The sequence below is a fragment of the Plenodomus lingam genome (genome assembly GCF_022343315.1).
Source record: "Plenodomus lingam strain CAN1 chromosome Unknown contig_7, whole genome shotgun sequence".
NCBI lineage: Eukaryota > Fungi > Ascomycota > Dothideomycetes > Pleosporales > Leptosphaeriaceae > Plenodomus > Plenodomus lingam.
In genome coordinates this window covers 136,113-160,538 of record NW_027093971.1, presented here as the reverse complement: position 1 = coordinate 160,538, position 24,426 = coordinate 136,113, and the positions used below count along the sequence as shown (strand labels likewise).

Below are 24,426 nucleotides of genomic sequence, written 5' to 3'. Positions count from 1 at the left end.
GGGCCCATTGACGATTGTGGTTGTGGCTGTGATTTGTGATTGTGATTGTGCGACCCCCTTGACGACAAAGGCTTACGCTACGCCTGTCTAGGGATCCTGAATGCACATTGGGCCCGACACCACAATGACAACCACATGGACATCTTTCCCGGCCAAACCTTTTGCTTCGGATGGATGGCCTCTTCCTATTGGACCTTGAGTGACTTTGGTTCTGCTTCACACTGCAACCCCCGTGATTACACCTTCTAGTCGACTGTCACTGCTGGTTATGCTTGCACCCACACCCACACCACCACCCACCACCATCACCACCACCACCACCATCACCACCACCACCACCATCACCATCACCACCACCACCACACCACTCCCCGCTATGCTTCGCTCTCGGTGAAAGCCCTGGCTGCGCGAATCCTCTTCTCCTACGCCCCCGCTGCCCTTTCCATCCGTACCATTGTCGCACCCTCACGCAGTCGCGACTCGAGTTTGCCCCTCCCGCCGCGACGCTCGCTCCAGCCAAACATGACGGGCAATGGCTTGCGCACTCAATATCCCTACGGCAATGACGGCGCCCTCAGCCCGCGTCTGCCATACGACTTCCCTTCGCCCTCATCCAACTACCCATCCGGTGTGAACGCCCCTTCGCCGAGCTTCTTCCCCATGGCTTACCAGATCTCGCCACGCTTTGGCGCAAGCGCCTTCCTCCCTCCCACCGACGTATTCGCAGACGGCCGCCGGCAGACGGTGCGCAGCAACGGCGAACACACTCCCCGCGACTCGCGGAAGCGCAGTTCAGATGCCCTCCTCACCGACCCCGTGGCCATGCACCTGTTGCTCGAGACGGCCATGGGCGACAGCCAGCACTTTGACATCCTGACCGTCGAGGAGGTGGACACGCTGAAGCAGGAGCAGAGGACTCTCGACGCGCGCCTGACTACGGTGAGAAAGAAGCTCGAGGCCGAGACAAAGATACGCGATGCGACGCGCTCGCTGCATCGCCTTGCTGGAGCGGGACACAGGCGCGCGGCGAGCAACAAGAGCGCCAGCTCGGTGCCCGAAGAGGACGCCAAGGCGCATCAAGACATGGACGCCAGCAACAAAAAGGTCGAGGAGTATATTCGCGACCTTTTGCAGATCGAGTCCCGCATGCGCATGATCGACATGCAATTACTCATGCACACCGCTGCCGTCCTGCAGCTTACACACAAAAGCCCACGAAAGGTCCATGGTGACGGGGATCTGGAGGATCGGTTTGGACGGCCAGATAGCCCCGCGAGCCTGAATGGCTACGACATGGGCCGCCCCAATGGAGCGCGAGGCGTGGGTGAATTCGACGAGAGGAGCTACTACAGGTCGCCCGAAAATCTGGATACCCTCATGACTGTGTTGCAAAACGGAACCCACCACCGGTCTGATAGCGATGCCCGTCCGAGCCAAGCGCTGGCCACAGCTGCGAAGCGTTTGCAGGAAATGAATGAGAAGCTGAGAGCGCTCATCATACAAGCCAATCCGGAAAGAGACGGCGAGTACGCGTTGCCACCTCTGGCGCTAGAGGGAACACCAGATGCTGCCACTTTGGAAAGCCAGCTGGACTTTCTCGATCAGGGACTGCGCAATATCAGTGCTGAACAGGCGAACATGTCGAGCAAGTCCAAACACTCCTTGGCCGAAGTGGAAGGCCGTCTCGAAGGCATCAACCACCAGCTCTATGCTGTCTTGAGCCGATGCAGAACCCAAGACGCCGACAAGATCCAGCCTCCACCTGCCATCACCGGTGGCGGCTCGAGCGAGCAGCTGAATTACATGGAAGACACGATTTACAATCTGGAGCAGATGCAACACGCCATGAATGGCGAGATTGAGGAATTGAAAAACGCGACTGGTGGTGCTGAAGACCCGGAAATGGCTGAAAAGGCTGAAAAGTACGAGTCGACATTGACAGGCTTGTGGAATACCATCTTGACTGGCGAGGAGGAAGCGCGCGAAAGGAAGCGCGAACGTCGGCGTCTGCTTGCGGAAGATTCTGATGCTGAAGAGCAACTGTCACCCGACGAAGATTACGAACCCAACGAGCCCTTCTCCCTGCCTGCCTTCTCAGCAAAGGTGCAATGGTTGTTCCGCCGGGCTACGACTCTCAAGGACAAGCAGTCGGTACTCATGCGCCAGATCAAGCAACAACGCGAGCTAAACAGCAAGTCCGATGCACAGAGGGAGGCCGAGTTTGAGCGTCTCAACACGCAGGTGCTGAGTGCAAGATCAGAGAAGAAGACGATGGAGAATGAGTTGGAGCGTGCGATGAGCCAGTTGCAACAATTCGACGAGACAAAGGTGGAAGCCGATGCCAGAGCTCTGCAGGCAACGCAAGAACGCAATGCTGGGCTCGAAGCACAGCTTATCAATATGCGAGAACGTCTTGCGACTTTTGAAGCCGAGCTCAAGGAGTCGAGGGATCGAGCTGTTGCATATGAAGCCCAACTCAAGGACGTGCAAGAGCGTGCTGTTGCGCTACAGAAGCAAGCAGAGGCTGCAGAACAACGCGCCGCTACGTATGAGCAAGCGCTCGAGGATTACCAGGAGCGCAGTTCGACACTCAACCTGCAGTCTCGCGAGGTTGAAGAACGCAGCGCCGCCTACGAAGCCCAGGTGCGCGACGCCCAAGAACGCGCCATCCTGCTCGAGCAAAGGCTGCGAGAAGTCCAAGACGAGGCCCACACGTTGGAAAACAAGCTCCACGAAGCCGAAGACGACGCCCGCGTCGAAGCTGCTGCCATACAAGCCGAGCTCGCCGAGTCCTCTGAGCGCATCGCCCAACTCACCGCCCAGCTACAAGCCATGACGGCAGCCAAAGAAGCGTCCGAAGCCCGCTCCCTGGACGCAACCAACAGCCTCAACGCCAAGGAAGAAGAGTTCCGCGCCCTCGAAGGCGAAATCGTCCGTCTAACCACGGAACTCACCTTTGCCAAGGCAGAACTCGACGGCGCCTACGGCACCCGAGCCCAACGCGCCGCCGCCTCAGCCGCCGACCCAGCCATCAAACGCGAACTCGTCGAGCTCACAGAAAAGAACCAAGCCCTCCTCGACGAACTGGAAGCCCTACGCAAAGTCCACGACGCAGCCTCGCAATCCGAAGCCGAGGCCCGCCAGTCCGAACGCACGCTCAAGGCCGAACTCAGCGGCATGGCGGCCGAGTACGAGGCCCTGATGCGGGACGCGATTCAGAATGAAAAGGACCGCGAGATGCTCGAGGCTTTGATTGACAGGCTTCGGGATGAAAAGGAGGGGCTTGAGCGCGAGCTTAGCGATGAGAAGGTCAAGATGTTGGGGGTCAGGAGTCCCGGGGCTGTGGGGATGCAGGGGGCTGGGGCTGGTGGACAGCTGGATTTGGGGGCGACTAGTATCCGCATGTTGCGTGAGGATTTTAGGAAGATGATGCGGGATCGGACGGCCGAGGGGTTGCGTGCTTTGAGGGTGAGTTTTTTTTTGGCCTTATCTTCCCTCCCCCTCCCACTCGCTTGACTAACCCACTCCCCCCTCCCAGGCTGAACAGGAAGAACGCCGCAAACTCGAGGCCCTGGTCCGCCAACTCCGCAAGGAATCTCATTAGCCGCCTCACGCTTATTTAGGGTTTACCCTCTTAAGGACTAATACTAATACTTCTAATACTATGGTTACGACGGCGAATGCTAGAGGGGGATAAAATAGGAGGGGGAGGGAATGGGACGGGGGAGGGGAATAAAAGGGGAGGGGGATGAAAGGGGGAGGAGTTGCGTGCTTTAAGGGTGAGTTTTTTTTTAGCCTTATCTTCCCTTCCTCCTTTTCCCCTCCTTACCTATCCCTCCCCCTCCTACTTGCTTAACTAACCTACTCCCCCCTCCTAGGCTAAATAGGAAGAATACTGCAAACTTAAGGCCCTAGTCTGCTAACTCTACAAGGAATCTTATTAGCTGCCTTGCGCTTATTTAGGGTTTACCCTCTTAAGAACTAACACTAATACTTCTAATACTATAGTTATAATAGCGAATGCTAGAGGGGGATAAAAGGGGAGGGGAAGGGAATAGGATAGGGGAGGGGAATAAAAGGGGTAGGAGTTGCGTGCTTTAAGGGTGAGTTTTTTTTTAGCCTTGTCTTCCCTCCCTCCTTTTCCCCTCCTTACCCGTCCCTCCCCCTCCTACTCGCTTAACTAACCTACTCCCCCCTCCTAGGCTAAATAGGAAGAACGCCGCAAACTTAAGGCCCTAGTCTACTAACTCTATAAGGAATCTTATTAGCCGCCTCGCGCTTATTTAGGGTTTACCCTCTTAAGGACTAATACTAATACTTCTAATACTACAGTTATAACAGCGAATGCTAGAGGGGGATAAAAGAGGAGGGGGAGGGAATAGAAAGCACAAGAGAGGGAACGAGCTTAAAAGAAAAGGGAATAGAAAGCACAAGAGGAAACGAGATTAAAAGAAAAAGGTAGCAAGTAGACTCCATGTACTTTTTGCCATGATATCCCATCCATATATACATCTCTATACATGAGTCTCTATACATAAGTCTTCTTGTTCAAATACTTGCCTATGTATCTGTGGCATTTGCCAACGTACTTGGGTTTGGAATTGGCTGTTTAGGCTGAACATGTCCCTTTTCTCTTCTCTTTTCTCTTCTCTTTTCTCTTCTCTTTTCTCTTCTCTTCCCTTTCCCTTTCCCTTTCCTCTTCCCTTTCTTCTTTTCTTTCCCTTTTTCCCTCTTCCCTTCCCTCTTCTCTTCCTCTATATATTTTATCCCCCCCCTCTTACTCTTCACTATTTCTACTAGTCTAAAATAAAGTAGTTTTGTACAAGTTATGCTGGTATACAAGTACTGCGCTTTTATAATATAGGGTGGGGTTACAAGGCCATAGGTAGGTTCTTCTCTCGCCGCGGAATCCGTAGTTTGCCGCACATCATTCTTATACTTTGTACTTGACCCTGCGCGGGAATTTCCATGGCTTTACCACCACAACAACAACGACAAACATGCTCCAAGATCTCACCAACCAGCCTCAGCAACCATGCCCAAACACCCCCTCCCCCCCACAAACAACCACCCCTCCCCCCCCACCCCCAAAACCTCCCGCTCCCCAACCCCCAACCCCCACATGACCAACCTCGCCCCCAAATTCTCCGTCGGCCCCTCAAGAAACCCGCCCCCATCCCGCACCTCAACCCCCAGTCCAACACGATCCAGCATCTCCATCGCCGACTCCACCCCCTGGCCAGACATGCAGAGGAAATCGTCCAGGTTGGCGTCGATGAAGGAATATGTTTCTGCGTCTTCGATGCCGTCGTCCAGTGCGGGCAGGGGGTTTTCGAGGACGGCGGTGAGCCAGGGGGGTGGGGTGGTGTGGTTTGAGCTGGTGAGGTAGGATGCCGTGGTTGCGATGAGGACGAGGGGCCAGATGATGTGGGCATGTTGGGGCGTGTGGAGGCTGTGTTTTTGCAAGCCGGTTTGTAGGGTTGAGGCTGTGGCGGGGAAGAAGGTAGGTAAGCTTGCGAGAGCGGTAGGGAGGGAGAGGAGTGTGGGGGTGGATGGTGTTTGTAATGCATCGATTGCGACTTGGAGTTCTGTGAGAATGGAGTGGATGATTTTTGCTTGGCCGTCGCGGTAGATTTTTGCAAAGATTTGTTTTTGGTTTGTGGGCGTGAGGGGGATGGTGAGGGGGAGATTGCGAATTCTTTGCGAGATGGCTTGGTGGAGGAGGAGGAGTACTTGGATTGTGATTCTGGGGTCTGGCCGCTCTACATGGATGGCTGCCATGTCTAGTCCGGATGTCATGACCGTCTGGATGAAGAAGAAATGGACGATACAAGGCGGTATGCCACGGAAGCACGGCATGTGGTTTGCATAACGGCCAAAGGGATGGTCTTTTGTCCTGAGAAAGTGTTGCTCGGTGGCTAGATCCTGTCCCAGGAACGCTGGCGACATGCCAAACGGCACGCTCGCGACGTCTAGCAAGCCCATGTCCTGCGCATGCTGCAGCAGCCTAGGCGGAAACGCGAGTTTGAGTGCAAACTGCTCAATCGGGTTATCCTCGAGACAGAAGCCATAGCCGAGGAGCAGCTCATCATTCTGTTTGGGAGCGTAATTGTTGAATAGTTCCTGTCCGGCAGTAAACGTTTCGCCAGCTTGACATTTGAGTGCAAAAGATTGATGGGGCTGGAAATCCCATTCTACCCTGGCAGTCGGCGAATGATTGAGAATGTCGATGACTGGGAAGAGGACAGGCACAGTCTCTTGGCCTGGCAAAATGTGCGTTGATATGAATGCGCGTGAGGTGAAAATGGTAGCGGCCCAGAAGAGCGAGTCGCTGATACGCGTCAGCAATTTGCTCGCGCGTAAGCTGACCTTGCAGTATGCGCCGTGGCTGCGGTCAGGAGGACGGGAGCTCTCATTCGACTCGAGCAAAGCACATCTGATTGTCATCTAGTCGGAGCATTCCTCCATAAACACCGACCTGTTTCGGGACCGACGACACGACAGGACGCCATCTTTCGATCCCGCCCAGTTCGCACACGACTTACATGGTGAAGGCGGCAAGAGGAATTGCAAGCTCATGGAATACAGCGACTACATTGTCCCACTCCCTGCACAGGTCCCGTTTTCTTTCTTGGGCAGCAGGTGCTAGGCCGGTGCCAGCCAGGAAAGCGGCATCCTCCTCATGGAACCACAGAGGTGTCGTCATACTTTCTGGCCCTGGTAGACAAGTAATGTAAGCGTGCCATGGGGAAGCAGCGCCCCTGTTGCGTTGCTCGATGAGCAGAAGATGGGCCAAGATATGGTCAGGAATCTTCCCTCGACAATGCTGCAGGGTGCTGTCAATAGGCAGCACTTGGTTCCTGTCGGATTCTAGATTGAGAATCGAAAGGGAGAGTCTCAGGGGACAAGAGAGCAGAAGAGCAGCGTGCAATGGGCCCTTGGCTAGCATGTGAAAGCCATGCGAGTCATTGTAGACGACCTCCACATCCGGACTCACCCATCCTCCGCCTTCCGTGAACCAGGATAACAAGTTTGGAATCGAGGAGGAGACGTCCAGTTCCTGATTTGACATGGGAAGCTGCGGGCCGAGTCGCTGCGTGTGGAGACCGTCGACCGAGAATGTGGATGGCGATCGAGGTCGGCCTTGGCAGGATGAGTGATCAGCAAGGCGGTGTTTGCAGGTCATCGTCGATGGAAGGACGAAACAGGGTGCAGCTGGAGAGGATCAGGGTGGTCGGATGGTCGGTGGTGAGGATGTACAGTAAGGTAGAAGATAGGAAGAGCGGTACGGGATTGGATTTGTCGGACGGGCTGACGCAAGTGTTGGTCTCGGCGTGAAGATTTGGCAGCGCGCGGAAATCGGAAGGGGGCGGAAGCGATGGGAAGCATGTAGAAGAACAAGAACAAGAAGGGGAGTTGATGTCGAGCTCGAACCAGCAAAGTCGGTCCAATGTCGTGCTCGAGCACAGGGTCAGTGTATTGCCAAACGGTTGTTGTGAGGTACAGGATGTAGAGTAGTACGATGCCGTCACTGCACAAAGGGGCCTTGTCTGTGCAGGGTGAGAAGAGGTAAGCAGAGGGTGCAGGGTGAGAAGAGGTAAGCAGAGGGTGCAGGGTGAGAAGAGGTAAGCAGAGGGTGCAGGGTGAGAACAGGTAAGCAGAGTGGTGCAGAGAAAGAAGCCTGTGAGCTTGTAACAGGGCCAATGGCTGTCCAAAGGTCTTGTAGACTGACTTGCCATGATGGACATGCTTATACCGGCAGCTCAGGACAGGATCGTGGATTGTACTCTACAGTCCATGGCTAAGCTTCTTCAAGCTCAGAGGGAAGGGAGGAGGGGGATAAGAGCAGCCCAGCCACCAACAGACATCCATGGCAGCGAGCGATCACACGGGCCTCTCCGCATCAGCCGGATATTCCCTTGCCAGCCTATAAACCAGCATTTGACAATACGCTGTCTACATGTCCATCTACTACATCAAGTGCCTGGAAGGCTGAAACTAGGCGGCCAGTCTTGTGGCGGGAAAGGGGATGAGGATGCGCATGTCCAGATAGGGTTCAGGGCGCACCTAGGCTAATGGGTCATGTGTGTGTGTGTACTCGCCGAATGGTCGATTGTTGCTGAATGGTCGATGGTTGCTGAATGGTCGATGGTTGCTGAATGGTCGATGGTTGGAGTGGCTGCGTCGGATGGGATGAGGGGATGAATGAGGATGGGTCTTGGCCGGAAGCGGCCACGTCTCGCCCAAACGTCAAAACGGGAAAGCCAGCGGGAGTGACCGGCTCAGCGGCTTCATGGCCCCCCAAGGAACTTGTACTAGAGCAGCTGGTTACCTAGAGTAGCCTCTTTCTTGTTGCTTTGTGCGCTAGGTTTGCCTACCACAACGAACGAAGCGGACAACCCTACCGTACATGTATACTGCCTTCCTCTCCCCCTTGTTCATCCTTTCTAGCCTTAGCTTCGAGAAACTCAGCTGTGGCTTGTAAGTAAGTCAGCCCTGGGCAGCGCCGCCCCTCTTTTTTTCTCTCTCTCCGACTTGACTGGTTCTATTGTGCTATGGATGGCCTGTATGGAGACTAAGGCAGGTAGGCTACTCTAGAGTACCCACCCGTACCTAGAGTCATGTCGTGGCTGGCGTCCAAGTGCTGTTTGATACCCACGCCGCTCCCTCAGCCCTCAAACTTCCAGCGTGCACAGCCCTTTTTTCTTTGTTTCCAGGCGTGCAAGCCAGTGCCAGACCTTGTAGAAAGAACATGGCGTCCAGCGCGCGCACACTACTCTCTGGCTGCCCTGTTCTGCCCGTCGTTGCTGTTGTTGCTGTCCCTCTCCCTCTCGCACTCTCCCTGTCTTCTTCCCCACTACCACCACCTGCCTACGGATAGACACATAGACTCCCTACCTACTCTTACTGACACCACGCTTCAGCATGTCGAGCCGCGCTTTCTAGGGGCAAGCCATGAGCCATGCTGCTGCTGGACATGTTGACGCCAGCCAACGCCGCAGTCAGACACGGCGACACGCCTCCCCTCTCTCCCCCCCACCACCACCATCACCACCACCATCACCACCACCACCACCACCACGATCAAGTCTCTGCCTCGCCCAGAACGCCTGCTTCCTTTCTCGCCCAATTGCCTCTTTCCCTGCTCGGCTCCTATCTCCGACAACAGACCCCCTCACCCTCTTCCGCTCTCCCTTTGGCCTCGTCTGACCAAACCAATCATGTCGACCCTCCGCTCCCTACCGGTACCGGTACCGTCCCTACCGTCCCTACCATCCCTACCGCCACCAGACAGGACTCCAATACACCACTGCCGCAACTTGATGCAATCACACACCACAACCAGGTCGGCTCTTTTGCACCCTCACGCCCCACATCCTCGGCAAGTAGCGCAGCGGACCATGGGCTGCAGAAGAAACGAGCGCCCCGACCGAAGACGTCTTTCCTCTTCGCTAAGCCTGCACATGTGCAGCCCATCCCCCATTCCAAGCTCTACCTTCGACCCAAGGTTCTCTTGCAATTGCACCAGGTCATTGCAGCCCAGCGCCCAAAGCCCGTGTACGAGGTCATTCCCTTTTCCCTCCTTCCTCCACGTTCCACACGCCGCTTTGCACGGTCCTTCAACACACGGGATCGCTTAGGAGCCCATGACCTGTTGATCGTACAGGCAGAAGCCTACACCACCACCAACGAGGGAGACAACAAGTCCGATGACGAGCGCTGGGACACTAGGGAAGTCATAGGCGTCATCAGCCCGGCGAGGTCCGACAAGGGTGTCACGAGGAAGACGGAGATATGCATGAACGATGGGAGGAGCCGCTGGGAAGTATCCGCCATGCCAAACGGGAGCTTCGAGTTCAACACGACGGATCAACATGGCTTGCCGCTGAAAGCACGCTGGGTGTTGAAGCCCCCGCATCTACGGAGGTCGTCGGGCATGTCCAATGGTGGACCTCTCTCCTCCGCCTTTCCTTCCAGACCAGAGGACAACAAATATACTTTCAGCACAATCGGCGCAGGCACGCGACGCCATCCCGTAATCGCAACAATGACTCGCCTGGGCATTGATGTCATGGATTCCTACGTAATGCCATCAGCGACCTCTCCAGGTACGCCCGGCTCCGTCTCTCCCGGTCTTGCACCTTCCAGCACCGACCTGAACGCTATGATGGATTCATCAAGCACTCCTTTCCCAATCTTCACAGACGATGCGCTTCGGCGATTGATCCTGGTGTCTGCAATCTGGGTCGCGGGCAACAACTACGCTCCTGCCGAAAGTTCCGGCCAGTCCAACCTAGGTCCCTGTGCCGTTTTCCGGCAACCCACACACCGCACCGTTTCCATGTCAGGACTCGACTCACCTCGCTCAGTCTCCCCCGCATCCACCGTAGACGAAGGGCGTCGTTCTATCCACAAGCTGTTCAGCTCCGGAACCGGAAGCCTGCGCCGCCGTACAAGCGTCGAAGTTCCCTCATCCCCGGCCTCAACCAAGACAACTACAAACACTTGTCCTGTAGCAAATACCCGGGGCCGCAGAGCTAGTTCCGACGCGCCTGTCCGCAGCACAACCGGCAGCATGAGAAAGCGGTATGGCGTTGCGTTTGAGCCTCGGGCCCTTTCAGAAGGCGAAGAAGAGCGTCCGCACAGCATAAACCCCCACCCCACCACTGCCCTCACCCTCCCCATCCCCATCGAAAGACCCTCCATGGAATCCTCCCCCATCGACACAAACCCCCCCTCAACCCTACCAACCACGCCAACCCCATCCCCCATCATAATCCCCCCCACCTCCCCCAACCCCACTCCCTCACCCCTCCCCTCCCCCGCCCTCCCAGACCCCTCACGAACCCGCAAAACCCAATCAGCATACAACCCCATCCGCACCACCGGCCTCTGGGACTCTGGCGTCCCCGACCGTCCTGGCCCCCGCTCCCGCCCCACCAGCATGCTCGTGTCCAATGAGCGCAAACGCAAACAGGACGGCAAGGGTAGGCGCGATAAGGTGGAGGTTGCGCAGGATAGTGTGGCGCGGGTTTCTGGGGAGGCCGAGTTTATGGGATTGAGGCGCAGGGGGGATTGGTATCGGTACAAGGTGAAGACGCGGTTGAGGGGGTGGTTTGGGAGGGGAGAAGGGTGAGGGTTGGGGGTTTGTAGCGGGTTTAGTGCGGTTTGCGGGATGTGGTTTTTTTTTGTTTTTTTTTTGAAGGAGTCGCGGCTTTTTGTGCAATGTTTATTGCATTGTGGGGGGTTTTTTTTAAAAGGAGTCGCGGGTTCTTGGGTGAATTTTGTTGCATTGCCGGGGTTTTTTGTTTTGGACAAGGGGCGTTTTGGATTGTGGGAGGTCCATGTACCGTATTCTTGGGACCGTTTTGATTTTTTTTTTAGGGTTTCTGGGTGATTGTGTATCTTTTTTTATTTTTTTTGGTCTTTTTTTTTTCTCTCTTTCTCTGTGTGTGTCCCTTGTCTTTTTTCTCTCTCTCTCTCTGTGTGTCCCTTGTCTTACTCCTTCTTACTCCCCTTTACTTGCTCCCTTGTTAGATTATACATCTTCGTCTATTCAATTGTGTCTCATTCCCCGCTGTTCAACCTACACCACACTACCTACCCCGCACATGGTGTGTCTATTTTACGCTGTAGATTGATGGCATGATGGCGTTTAGTTTGTCGATGCATTTTCCCTGGCTTGGGTTTTATTTGATTTTATATTTAATTTTATATTTTATATTTTCCATTTTCCATTTTCCATTTTCCATTTTCCATTTTCCATTTTCCATTTTCCATTTTCCATTTTTCCATTTTTTTTGCAGAGGGGGGTGAGGGACCCGCGGTTTGCGGGTCTTGGTGATGGGTCAGGCTGGGGGTTTGCCATTGTATCTACCGTCCACTCCATTCCCGACTTGGATTCTCCTTGTGGCGGGGGGTCGAGTACCGGTACCGTGGTAGATTGCGAGATGATGTGTGGTGGTGTCGAGTTGGGAAAGATGTGGGTTGCTGTCTGTGATGAAGATTGTGAGGTTGATGGTGGATTGGAAAGTAGAGGATGGGGATGGGGGTTGATATGTCTAGGCTGGAGTGGAGCTTGTGCTGTTGTTTTTGTATCTTTGCGCCAGGGTTGAGCTTGTGCTGTTGTTTTTGTATCTTTACGCCAGGGTTAAGCTTGTGCTGTTGTTTTTATATCTCTACACCAGGGTCAAGCTCGTGCTGTCGTTGGCCACGTTACTCTATCCAGACGTTCATGGCTGCCATTCAAAAAGGTAAAATTGCGCAATCGGGCGGTGCAGGCTTACCCTGTAGCCTAACAACTGAATCAGCTCGTACGCTGCATGTCTACCTATACCTCACAATAAACCGTTCCATCACCACTCACTTGATGGTGTTTTCACGGTCGCCGACATTTGCGCCAGCATCTCAACCAATCAGCAATCAAGATCGCTGCACTAGCGCGCTTTCCCTGCGTCAACTAGCGCCCATGCAACGCGAAAGTAAACAGTGCGCGCTGCCTTCAAAACAACGACTCCACATCCGCCTTCTCTCCCCCATTGCCTCCCTTCGACTGCCCCCTCGCCTTCTCGCCGCTCAAATCACATGCTCAGGCCATTTACCAACACATAACCTTTCCCCCGTCTTGCGAGTCGACGCTGCTCGCTAGGATCGCAATGAGCGACTCCTTAATGGACGACTCCGTCTTTGACGACGGCGCAAGCTCAGATTTCGCCCCGCCTGCAAAGCCGGCCAAGGCTGCAAAGGTGGCAAAGGCCAAACCTGCTGCTGCACCAAAGAAGGCAGCGGGTCCTGCGAAACCTCGCGGACGACCTCCAGGCGCAACCGCAAAGCCCAAGGCGAAAGCGGTGCCCAAGAAGAAGCGCCCAGATTCCGATGACGAGAATTCCGACATCGACATGGCCGATGCACCGCGAGACGATGAAGACGATTCGCTCCTTGCCGATACTCCCCCAAAGCAGAAGAAGGCTCCTGCACCCAAGAAGAGCAGTGGCAAGCCGCTCGCGGACATTGCAAACGAGAGTTTTGGGATGGATGGTGCAGAGGACGTGCCAATCTCCAAACCGAAAAAGGGAGGGGCCAGCGACAAATACCAGATGTTGACCCATTTGGAGCACATCATGAAGCGCCCAGATACATATATCGGCTCTGTCGAGCGACAAACCGACAAGATGTGGGTCTACAACTCCTCGACCGAGTCTATGGAGTTCCGCGATGTTACCTATGTACCCGGTCTGTACAAGATCTTTGACGAGATTCTTGTGAATGCGGCAGACAACAAGCAAAACGATAAGAACATGAGCGAGATCCGAGTCACGCTCGACCGGGAGACGGGCGAAATCTCGATCAAAAACGACGGCAAGGGTATTCCCATTGAGATACACAAGGTAGGCTTGCCGATCTCCTCAACTCGAGCTCCACTAACCAGCATAGGAACACGGTATCTATGTCCCAGAAATGATCTTTGGTCACTTGCTCACTTCGTCCAACTACGACGACAACCAGCAAAAGGTCACTGGTGGTCGGAACGGTTACGGTGCAAAGCTCTGCAACGTCTTTAGTACCGAATTCACAGTCGAGACGGTCGACTCGAAGCAAAAGAAAAAGTACAAGCAGACTTGGACGGATAATATGAGCAAGATGGGCAAGGCCAAGATTGTCGACTTCAAGTCGAGCGACGACTACACCAAGGTGAGCTGGAAGGCGGATTACGACAGGTTCGGTATGACTGGCATCGACGACGACTTCGAGGCCATGGTCAAGCGCAGGACGTACGACATTGCTGGAACGTTGCGCGGCGTCAAAGTCTACCTCAATGGCGACCGAGTCAAGGTCACGAGCTTTGCAAAATACATGGAGATGTACACGAAATCCATTGCCCGCGAGCAGGGCAGGAGCGAAGATGACAAGGAAGCCAACGTCATCATCACCGACAAGCACGACCGCTGGGACATTGGTTTTGCCGTATCTGACGGTGCCTTCAACCAGGTCTCATTTGTCAACTCGATCGCGACGACTTCTGGAGGTACTCACGTCAATTACATAGCAGAGCAGATTGTCGACAGGCTCTTGGCGATCGTCAATAAGAAGAACAAGGCTGCCGTGAAGCTTAAGCCAGCGCAGATTAAGAACCACATCTTCTTGTTCGTCAACTGCTCGATTGTGAATCCGGCCTTTACCTCGCAGACCAAGGAACAATTGACGACAAAGTCGAGTCAATTTGGCAGTAAGCCTGTACTGAGTGACAAGTTCTTGAAGGCGATTGAGAAGACAGACGTCATCCAGAATATTATGCACTTTGCCCAGCAAAAAGCCGACCAGATGATGAAAAAGACGGACGGCAACAAGCGCAATCGAATCAGCAATGCGAAGCTTACGGATGCCAACAAGGCCGGGACCAAGGACGGTCACCTGTGCACGCTTATTCTTACCGAGGGTGAGTCGGCCAGTGTGCTTGCCTTGGCGGGACGAGCTGTTGTGAATCAGGATCTGTTTGGTGTCTTTCCGTTGCGTGGTAAGCTGCTCAATGTCCGAGACGCCACCGTCGACCAGATCATGAAGAATGCGGAGATTCAGAATATCAAAAAGTTCATGGGCCTTCAACACAAGAAGGAGTACACGGTATCCGACATGAAGAGCCTGCGATACGGTCATCTCATGATCATGACGGATCAGGATCACGACGGTAGCCACATCAAAGGCTTGCTCATCAACTTCCTCCAGTGCCAATTCCCCAGCTTGCTCAAGATCCCCGGCTTTCTTCTTGAATTTATCACGCCCATTGTCAAGGTCTGGAAGGGCGATCCAAAGAACCCCCGCAGCCTGAAGAGCTTCTTCTCCATGCCCGAGTATGAGGAGTGGAAAGAGCAGCACAAGCATGAGAAGGGCTGGGAGCACAAGTACTTCAAGGGATTGGGAACCAGTGACATTCCCGATGCCCAGATTTACTTCAAGGACCTCGACACCCACATGAAGAGCTTCCAAGTCATGCGTGAGGAAGAGGAGAAGCTCATCGAGCTGGCCTTCTCCAAGAAGAAGGCTGATGCACGAAAGGAGTGGCTGCGCGACTTTGTTCCCGGCCAGCATCTGGATCTTACCACACAAGAGATTTCTTATGACGACTTCGTCAACAAGGAGCTCATTCTCTTCTCCATGGCCGACAATTTGCGTTCCATTCCATCTGTCATCGACGGTCTCAAACCCGGTCAGCGAAAGGTCATGTATACCTGTTTCAGACGCAACATCAAAAAGGATGTCAAGGTCATCGATCTCGCAGGTTCCGTCTCTGGTACCACGGATTACGCACACGGTGAGTCATCGATGCAAGGTACGATTGTCGGGCTCGCTCAGAATTTTGTCGGCACCAATAACATCAATTACCTGGAACCGAGTGGTAACTTTGGTTCGCGACTCAAGGGTGGTGCCGATGCTGCGAGCGCCAGGTACATTTACACACGTCTGTCGCCTTTTGCTCGACGTATCTTCCATGCCCACGACGATGCCCTGCTGAAGTATGGCGAGTCAGATGGCAAACCGATTGAGCCTGAGATGTACATTCCCGTGCTCCCGACAATCCTCATCAACGGTTCTAGTGGTATCGGCACGGGGTGGAGTTCTGAGATTCCCAACTTCAACCCCATGGAGATTATCGACAATATTAGGATTCGCATGAAGGAAGGCGCTACCAAGGAGGACATGCGGCCAATGGTTCCATGGTACAAGGGCTTCACCGGCAGGACCGAGGAACTTGGCGAAAATCGTTATCAGTTCACGGGCACCATCCGCCAGACCGGGGACAACGAGGTTGAGGTCACGGAGCTTCCCGTTCGATACTGGACTCAGGACTTCAAGGAGAAGCTTGAAGAGATCATCAAGGCCGATAAGACACCATCCTTCATCAAGGACTACATCGACTACAATACTCCCGATCGTGTGCACTTCATCATCAAGATGGAGGACAAGTACATGGCCGCAGCTCTTGCCAAGGGACTAGAAGAAATGTTTAAGCTCTTCAAGCCGCAGTCGACGACCAACCTCGTTGCCTTCGATGCCCATGGCCGCATCCACAAGTACGCAACAGTCCTGGATATCATCGAAGAGTTCTACCATGTTCGTCTGCGATACTACGAGAAGCGAAAGCAGCACCAGCTCGAGGTCATGCACAAGGAGCTGAGTAAGATGACCAACCAGGCCAAGTTTATTCAGATGATCATCGATGGCAAGCTGGTTGTGTCGAAGAAGAAGAAGCTTGCACTGGTGCAGGAGCTGAAGAAGCTTGGCTTCACACCCATCCCAAAGGTTGATGATGCTAAGAAGGCTGGTGAGATTGACGATGTTCAAGAGGATGAGGAAGATACCGATGAGACCGAGGCCGGCGCGTCGGCCAGCGATTATGACTACCTCTTGGGTGTAAGTACTTTGTGTTTTTTTGTCGAGGTTCACGACTAATGTATAGTAGATGGCCATCTGGTCCTTGACCCAGGAGCGAGTCGAGAAGTTGCTAAAGCAGATTGGCGAGAAAGAGGAGGAGATCGACACCCTCATCAAGCTCTCTCCCAAGGACATCTGGAATGTTGACCTTGATGCGTTTGTCGAAGAGTGGAACACGCAGCTCGAGCAAGAGAACAAACGTAAGAAGAAGGTCGCCAGCATCACTCGTCGCGCATCTCAGAAGCTTGGTCTTGCCAAGGGCAAGGGCAAGAAGAAGAGAAGGATGGATGGCAGTGACTCGGACGATTCCGATGACGACTTTGGCCCTGTCAAGAAAAAGGCAAAGCCGAAGAAGGAGGGTCTACTGAGCTATTTGCAACAAAGTACCCGGCCGGTAGCCAAGAAGCCCTCAGCACTAGATGCTTTGAAAGCAAGTAGTGCGCTTGGAGGACCACAGAAACAGGGCACGTTGTTATCACATCTTGCTAAGAAGGAGGCTACGCCACAGACGGATGGAGCGTCGGATGATAGACCTGGTACATCCGACTCTGCTACTGCTCCCAAGCGAGGCCGACCGACAGCAGCTAAACCTGCAAAGAAGCCGTTGAAGGTCATCGAGTCCGACGATGATGACGACGATACAGACGTCTTCGCTGCCGTCGCCAAGGAGGCTACTACTAAACCACGGACAATCACAAACTCACGCACCGCTCGTCCCGCAGCCAAGGCCGTTTCCAAATACAACGCCGGCGACGACAGCGATTCCGACGAGGACGATATGCTGGGAGACGTCAGTCTGATGGTCAAGGGCATCGGCGGCAGCAGCAACGGTGCCCCAATGTTCAAGACTTCCAACGCCACCCTTCCCGTCAACGGCACCGCTCAGGCTTCCAAGGCTAAGAAGGCTTCTCCCGCCGACCTCAGCGACGACGACACTACCAACTATGAAGGCCTGGCTCAATCATCGCCCCAACGCCCACCTCCCCGCAACATCAACGACACCATCAACTCGGACGACAGCGATGACTTCTCCGTCGCGCCCAAGAAAACCCTCGCAAGCAAACCCGCCCCCAAACTCAAGGCTCCCGTCTCCAAAGCCGCGCCCAAGACTAAACCTGCACCCACCGTCGCCCCCGTCAAGAAGCCCTCCGTCCTCAGCCCCGCCGCCAAAGCGTACGCGAGAAAAATCCTGGAAAACGGAAGAGCACCTCCAGCTAAGCCCGCTGCACCCAAGCCCAAGGCCAAGAAACCTGTGCCCGTGGACTCGGACGATGACATGGAGGACGCGGATGCTATTGCTGATAGTATCCTCTCTGATGACGATCAAGAGCCTACGCCCAAGGCTCGTGCCCCGGCTGTGAGACCGGGACGGAGGGCTGCGGCTGCGAAGCCGGCACGGTATGTGGTTAGTGATGATGAGGAGGAGGATGGGGATGAGGCGAGTGAGGCGAGTTTTGGGGATAGTGAGTAGGGATTAGGGGTAGGGGAGTTTTTGTTGAAGAGGTTGGGATGGAATTGGAAGGGGGGGATATGTTGAAGGGCGGGGGTGGATGGGTATTGCATTGCATCAAGGTGGCGTGGTTGTAAGCTGGGTCGTGGTGATGGTGTTTTTCTTGCTCTCCTCTTTCCGGTTCTCTTTCAATATACTTTGGGATATGCGATCCGATGGGATGGAATTGATTGGAATCGCCTATGGCTGTTTGTTTTCTTTTTCCTTTTCCTTTTCCCGTCCGTGGTGGGGTGGGAATTGGATTCGGATTCGGATTTAGATTTCATGGGGGTTTAAACGGGCGTTTGGGGGGTTATGGCGTTTGCGCCTTTTTTTTTTGGCGGGAGTGGGAGGGGGAGGGAGGGGATAGGGATGGGGATGAGGAGTGCATGTATAGTAGTAGTGTTGATGTGAATCTTGATTGAAAGTTTTCTTTTGAGATGTTGTTGATCTTGAGCTTATTCTCGTCTTGAAGTGATCTGAGCTGTCGGCTTGATGAAGCGTCTACGGTAGGTACCGGTACAGTAGTTATCCCTGTTCTAGCAGTGTGTTTATGGTTGTAGGGTGGAGGTTGGTTGGTTTAGCGTGGGAGGGTGTGAAGTGGGGGATTTGATTGAAGGTCGAAGGTGAGTGTAGTGTACTACTAGGGCAGTGTAGAACTCTGGCGATACAAGAGCTTTTGATTCTAGTTGGATACCCTACGAGAGATTCAGAGTGACATCAAACTGGTCGGTGCCATGCAATGCTCCCTTTTGGCAGCTCATGTATGATTGATGCATGAGCATCGTCCGGGTATTCTCCCATGAAACGAAATTGGGAAAAAGAGAAACATGTTTCTGGGTTTTTTTCCCTTGTTCTCGCGCTACTTGCCGTGTACGCAAAGCATGAAGGAGATGATCCATGTCTGCAGACGAAACGAGAGGATTGATGGAATTCTACCTAGCCTAGCTCTTCGCTATTTCTACCTCTGACAATTGACACACGGTTCCGAAATGCATCATTAAGAGCACCTGCCCATAGTTGTATATGCACCTGGCGTAGTTCCTTTGGGTTGCCTAATTGTTACGTCCCACAGAGTACATTTGTGATTAGGCGCCTTGCATGGCTGTGAAAACAATTAGGTTGTTGCTTTGTTTATTTTGTTGATGATGGCTGCTTACGCTATCCTCGAGGCAAGGAACGGGTTCATTCGGAGTGCGAGAATCTTTTCCATCTACCTTGGCGAACTCGTAGCAGGTCCCTGATGCGTCGTCTAATTTGCATGCCTGTTTTAGGTCAGCGGCTTTTGTATGTGTTGTAGGGTAGAACACCATATTTACCCAAAATGTTGATTGAGCCATGGCAAGACCAGCAAGCAGGGCGGAAAGTGTGGTAGTGGATAGCTTCATCTTGATTGACAAATAGAAGAAAAGGACCTAGAGGGATAAATAGAATAGGTCTTGAAGAGGATGATGATGTTGTAGTATATGCAGGAATAGACTTGAACAACGGATTGAAGGAAGAAATGCACGTAGGGCAGGGTATACTATATGTATTTTTAGAGCCATTGGGTCATCCCAACAGAAGACTGCGCAGCATGAATTAATTTTTTGTAGTAGGCCCGATCGCTCGTATACATGAAACGGAGCCCGGGCTGCTGGCTGACTATAGGTGTGTACTAGGATTACTTTTGTATTAAGAATATAAATAGTACTGTCGGTCCGCGGCGGGTCTTGCTTACACAGGGGGTGTAAGGCAGTGCATGCAGAGATAAGAAGTCCCAGTACTGTATTACTATAAAAGGACAGATTATGCAAAACCTCACTAATTGGCACAGTGTGCATCTAAGCAGTGTGTAAGTGCTTTAATCTCCTAATCACAAGCCTGCTCTAAGTTTCAAATACAGCTATATCCTGACATGGGTAGTTTTACCACCAACATGATTCAAGATAGTAGAAGTAGCCCCATACATTTGGCCATAGATACGATTGAAGTTGGGGTTGCTTCGCCAACAGGAGTACAAGGAGTGAGATTAGTCCGGTACGGCTGTAAACACATTAGTCAATGAGATGATTGAGTTTCTCACGCAGCTAATGTGGTCTTCCAAGGTAGTCATCTATAACCTTCACCTATAATACGCTTCCGATTTCCATTATCGCGGCCACATGTGCCGCAAATATCTGCCGCGTCATTTGAATTTCGCACAGCTGGTTTACTTTAACATTACAATTTTTGCTGTATAGCAGGGAACTATCATTGCTGTAGGTTATTCTTTTCCAGCTGCAAGACCTGCAAGCACGACACAAAGTACGGCAGATAGCATCATCGTGAATGCAAAGTAGAAGAGAGCCCAGAGGGATACGAATGGCAGGTATTTAGCATAACAAAGATGTGATGAAGGGATGGCAAAGGAACTGGTTTGAGTACAATGCTCGAGGGCGATAAAAGTTGCAGCAATCAAAGCAAAATCAATGTACGTCCAGTCTTCATCGATCTGGCATCAGACAGCATCTTTGCACGACGGTTTGCCTACCTGCTATCTAGCATCCGTAGTAGCACTACTAATTGAGGTTTCAATATTCAAAGAAAAACGCTGTGTACAGTAGTAGTCTGGACAAATTAGGTATAATACCGTATAAACACGCTTACAACAGTCGCATCATAACCAAGGGCAAATTGGGTTGAATTAGCGAATGGCTTTACAACAGCAGCAGGAGTAAGAGGGCTATTACCAGCTACATTGGGTTCACTCTGATGAGCAAGGCGCCCAGGCAAGTTGGCAATACGTGAAGCGAGGCTCATATCGATCTATAATTATAGGCCCGTCAAGTGTGAATTCGTAGCATACAGAAATTAGCAAACATGTCACCTGACGTGCAAATTATGTTGTATTTGCCTCGAGTAAATCAAAACTAGAGGAAGGTGCTAGCTAACATATGTCCGTGGTATGTTTACCCAGAACTGATGCGGTTGCACACAGCGGACCGCGCCAGCCACGCTAGGGCTGGCGCAGCCCCCTATATATCCCCAGCAGGATAGATGAGGCAGACTTATACCAATTGATGCACAACCATCCACACGTGCCCCGTGCCCAGTCTCGCGATATCCTTATCAAGAACAGTTGGCGAGATTTTCACCCTTGCGAGGTGTACACCCATTGCCATTGGGGGGACATGGCTACAGCACATTTAGTTCATAGTTTAGATTGCAAGTTGATAAATCGGCTTACATGTTCTGGTGCGCAGGGTATCCACGGGCTCTCAGAATTATGCCTATATCGACCGTCTTGCTGAGTATGTTCGGAGCAACCCTGACTACTGCATATCTGTTTTCCGTTAATGATTTATTCTCCAAGGTAAAAACTTTTCCATACCATTCTGATTTTGAAATCATTGTTTTCGAAACCAGTCTGTCCAACTGCGAGAGTGACAAACAAGGCGGAAAGTGCAATAGATAGTCTCATCTTTTTTTAAAAAAATTCAGAAGAACAGAGTCTGGAGGTATGAGTGCGAATTTTTCCCCACAAAGATATGATGTCGGAATGTAGACTACGGAGTAGATTCGAGTGAGATTATCCTAGGTGTTGGAGATGATGGAATCCACCGTGCACGCGAAGCAGAGTGAATATATAGTCTAACGGGGCCACTTTAACGGGGCGGGAATAGGAGACATTACAGCTCAATGACTCGTGTATTGTCTGGGCCACTATATTAGGTCCGTCTGATCATATATGTAGAATGAAGACGTTCATCGTTGGCTCTTGGCTGATTGCCTTGGCAACACCAGGAATGAGTTCTGGCTGACTTCTATACGTTCTATTTCTCAAGAACAGGACCCGCTTGCACACCATCGCGAGAAGGTATCACAGTTATAGTGATTGTACTGGCATGACCATGACACACTTAGTTTCCAAATGTATTTCCACCAGTAACAAAAAGCAACTGAGGCGATTATTTGTGCAGGGGTACCGGTACTGTAATGTTCAATTGAATCTAGATTTCGTATCTGTTTTGCCTTGGGCCAACTGTATGATCTACACATCCCCACTTTTCTCACTGTCTAAACTGCAGGTCTGCTTTTCAGTTGATGAGTACCATAGGCACTTTGTGCTTTGGGGTATGAAAACTTCCCTACTATTCCCCTCCAACATTGGCCACTGCAGTGCCCACAAACAAGGCGAAAAAATGCGATTTATAGGTTCGGATAGGTCAAGGGCGGGACAAAATATTATACTAGTCCAAGCACGATTATCGGCGGTATTCGATGCGCAAGCAGACATCGAAAAATGTTTGACCTTGCCTAGTCAAATCAGGCAAGGATAGAGTTCCCCACGCCCCAAAACTAGGGCACAGTCTGAAGTACCGTAGTAGGTAGACTTGATTGTTTATCTATCCGAGCTTTCCACCATTCGTGCTTGGTATCTTGGTAAACATAAAGAAACGCCGTAGATATTACTATTATTCCTTTGTGAAGGTGTGTACAGTACCGGTACGTACGCGCGGCAAATATTGCAGTACCTTGGCACAATCAGATTGCATCATGTGTCCTTCATAGCGTCCGTATTACAGCCGACTCACTTTCGGATTGACCAATTCCCAGTGTCGGTAAATCCTGTGAAGCGGCAACCGGAGACGGTCGGGAGAGCCGGGTTAGTGGGCTGGTTTGAGGTCGATTCAAATGGCAATTGTGGCGATCTGCTCCTTTGTCGTAGATTGATCAGCGCATACATTGTATACCGTAGGTATTTGGGCCCTTGCTTGAGGGAGGTTTGCTCCCAGCGTCAAGGATTTCGCTCCTGTACAGGAAAGTAGAGCGATCAACCTCCTACGAAAAACGTAGCAGTGTGCATTTTTTGCTGCTAGAAAACTGCATGCTCGACAGCCAAAGGAAAACCGATTTTTCTAACCTCGGCGGACCCACAGGTTTACACTTGATAAAAGTCATTGTGAGCACCTGGGACCATGCAGAGCTCATATAAGACTGCTGGCTATGTATATAAAATGATAAGTGATCGAAACAAGAGCATCTTTCTTGGAATTTTTGCGATACACATCTCATTATTTCTCTTATCTTACAAGGCCCTGTTTGTGAAGGTCCCTACTCCTACAGTTGTTCAAATTCAGGGCACAATCGTACTTGCGCGAGTTGTATTATCATCTGTGCAGTAGGCAGATACGTATAACCCAATATTCACAGAGCGAGCAGAAGGACAGACTTTGGTAAATGATAGTAAACCAGTATCTTGCAAGCCAATAAATCAGTGAGCGAACAAGTACCAACATCGTTCCCTTCCATCACCCTTCCGTACTTCACTTTTAGAGAATACCACACCATACCAGTCCACACCATGTCCTACCCAGCCAATCCGACACCACGGCGAAACATTTCTCGAAACCAAGTCATCCTACGTCCGTGCAACATACATCGTACTCTCTCTGCATACTCGTAACCCAGCTTACCTCCCGCTTCCCAATCCCAAGTAAAACACACGAATCCGTGCCGCCTTGGCGCAGCGTGCATGAAGCTACCAGCACATATGTCGAATCTTTCGGTCAGGTTCCAATAAAAAGGCTCCTTCTTAGCGATTCGAGACACACATAATCTTTTCCCCGTTTCGTTGGCTCGCTAACACAGCTCAGCCCGACGGATTGGCTATGAGAAAAGGTACGAGGTGAGAGTGTACATGCAGTGTGATCACACGGGGGGAGACGGCAGAGCTAAGTTGATTTGGGAGACGTGTAGTTGGTTTTAGTCCTGTTGCACGCTGATTCGCTGGCAATCTGGAGGTCCTCAAGTAGAAAGATAAAGGTGGAGTATGTAGACGCCATGTTCAACCATTCGATTCGTAGAGAATGAGTTGAATGTGCCACAGACGACTCCTCTCTCCTTAAAGTAGTGCAAAACCGCCGGTTACTTCCCCTAACCGAGTGGAAAAGTGCATCAAAGAAACATATCCTATGCCAAGTCGTGGACGGGAAAACAGTCCAAGGAGTTGGGAATTGCTAGTTCATCAAGACAGCTCAGTGGTTCTTCTGCTGGCTAGAAGTGTTGGGTACCCAACTGATCGGTAGGTTCAGTCAGTCTAACTACCCGTCCAGAGCGGAGGTGGAGCCTGGATGCGGTTACGGTGAATAGCCTATCCCGACTAGGCTGGCGGCGGGAAGAAATGACCGACGGCGCGTCACCGTTCACTGCCGGAACTTCTAGATCGGATCTTAGGTGCATTGACCCAGGTGCCACACTCGGACATGGTTCGATGAGAAGATGGGTCTAATTCGAAGAGAACTCGGGGGTTGTGTGAGGCAACGAGTGGAGAGGGAGTATGCCATCTGGTTTTGACAAATCATCATGTTAGCTTATACTATCAAGGCCGTCGAAGTAACCCATTCTCACAAGTAGTCTGAAGGCGGCAGATGAGGCCACCAAACTAAGACTCCGCATTACACACTTGCGGCCCGCTCCTTACGGGTCTGTAGATGAAGACCTTGGAGGCCGCCTAACTATACCTCAAGGCCCCTAGCGTCTCT

The 24,426-nt window shown here is 52.2% G+C and overlaps 7 protein-coding genes across 7 annotated transcripts; 3 read left to right on the top strand and 4 right to left on the bottom strand.

Annotated features, from left to right (window-relative positions):
- Positions 1–399: 399 nt before the first annotated feature.
- On the top strand, positions 400–3,705 carry IAQ61_009891 (uncharacterized protein; the record flags this gene model as incomplete). Its single annotated transcript, XM_003837796.2, has 2 exons — positions 400–3,468; positions 3,539–3,705. Coding segments are annotated over 2 exons (3,135 nt in total), but the record flags the coding sequence as incomplete, so codon positions are not given.
- A 1,308-nt stretch (positions 3,706–5,013) lies between these two features.
- IAQ61_009890 (uncharacterized protein) lies at positions 5,014–7,072 on the bottom strand (the record flags this gene model as incomplete). Its single annotated transcript, XM_066098577.1, has 2 exons — positions 5,014–6,447; positions 6,587–7,072. The coding sequence occupies 2 exons, from the start codon at positions 7,070–7,072 to the stop codon at positions 5,014–5,016; spliced, it is 1,920 nt and encodes a 639-aa protein (XP_065951404.1).
- A 2,149-nt stretch (positions 7,073–9,221) lies between these two features.
- On the top strand, positions 9,222–10,580 carry IAQ61_009889 (uncharacterized protein; the record flags this gene model as incomplete). The annotated part of the gene is made up of 3 exons (XM_066098576.1): positions 9,222–9,245; positions 9,347–10,465; positions 10,518–10,580. 3 exons carry the CDS (start codon positions 9,222–9,224, stop codon positions 10,578–10,580), a joined length of 1,206 nt encoding a protein of 401 aa, XP_065951403.1.
- Positions 10,581–12,656: 2,076 nt separating this feature from the next.
- Positions 12,657–17,902, top strand: TOP2 (DNA topoisomerase 2; the record flags this gene model as incomplete). Its single annotated transcript, XM_003837799.2, has 3 exons — positions 12,657–13,388; positions 13,435–16,410; positions 16,460–17,902. The coding sequence occupies 3 exons, from the start codon at positions 12,657–12,659 to the stop codon at positions 17,900–17,902; spliced, it is 5,151 nt and encodes a 1,716-aa protein (XP_003837847.1).
- Positions 17,903–19,008: 1,106 nt separating this feature from the next.
- Positions 19,009–19,308, bottom strand: IAQ61_009887 (uncharacterized protein; the record flags this gene model as incomplete). The annotated part of the gene is made up of 1 exon (XM_066098575.1): positions 19,009–19,308. The coding sequence occupies one exon, from the start codon at positions 19,306–19,308 to the stop codon at positions 19,009–19,011; it is 300 nt and encodes a 99-aa protein (XP_065951402.1).
- Positions 19,309–20,435: 1,127 nt separating this feature from the next.
- IAQ61_009886 (uncharacterized protein) lies at positions 20,436–21,224 on the bottom strand (the record flags this gene model as incomplete). Its single annotated transcript, XM_066098574.1, has 3 exons — positions 20,436–20,492; positions 20,549–20,707; positions 21,129–21,224. Coding segments are annotated over 3 exons (312 nt in total), but the record flags the coding sequence as incomplete, so codon positions are not given.
- A 922-nt stretch (positions 21,225–22,146) lies between these two features.
- On the bottom strand, positions 22,147–22,655 carry IAQ61_009885 (uncharacterized protein; the record flags this gene model as incomplete). Its single annotated transcript, XM_066098573.1, has 2 exons — positions 22,147–22,252; positions 22,477–22,655. Coding segments are annotated over 2 exons (285 nt in total), but the record flags the coding sequence as incomplete, so codon positions are not given.
- Positions 22,656–24,426: the final 1,771 nt, after the last annotated feature.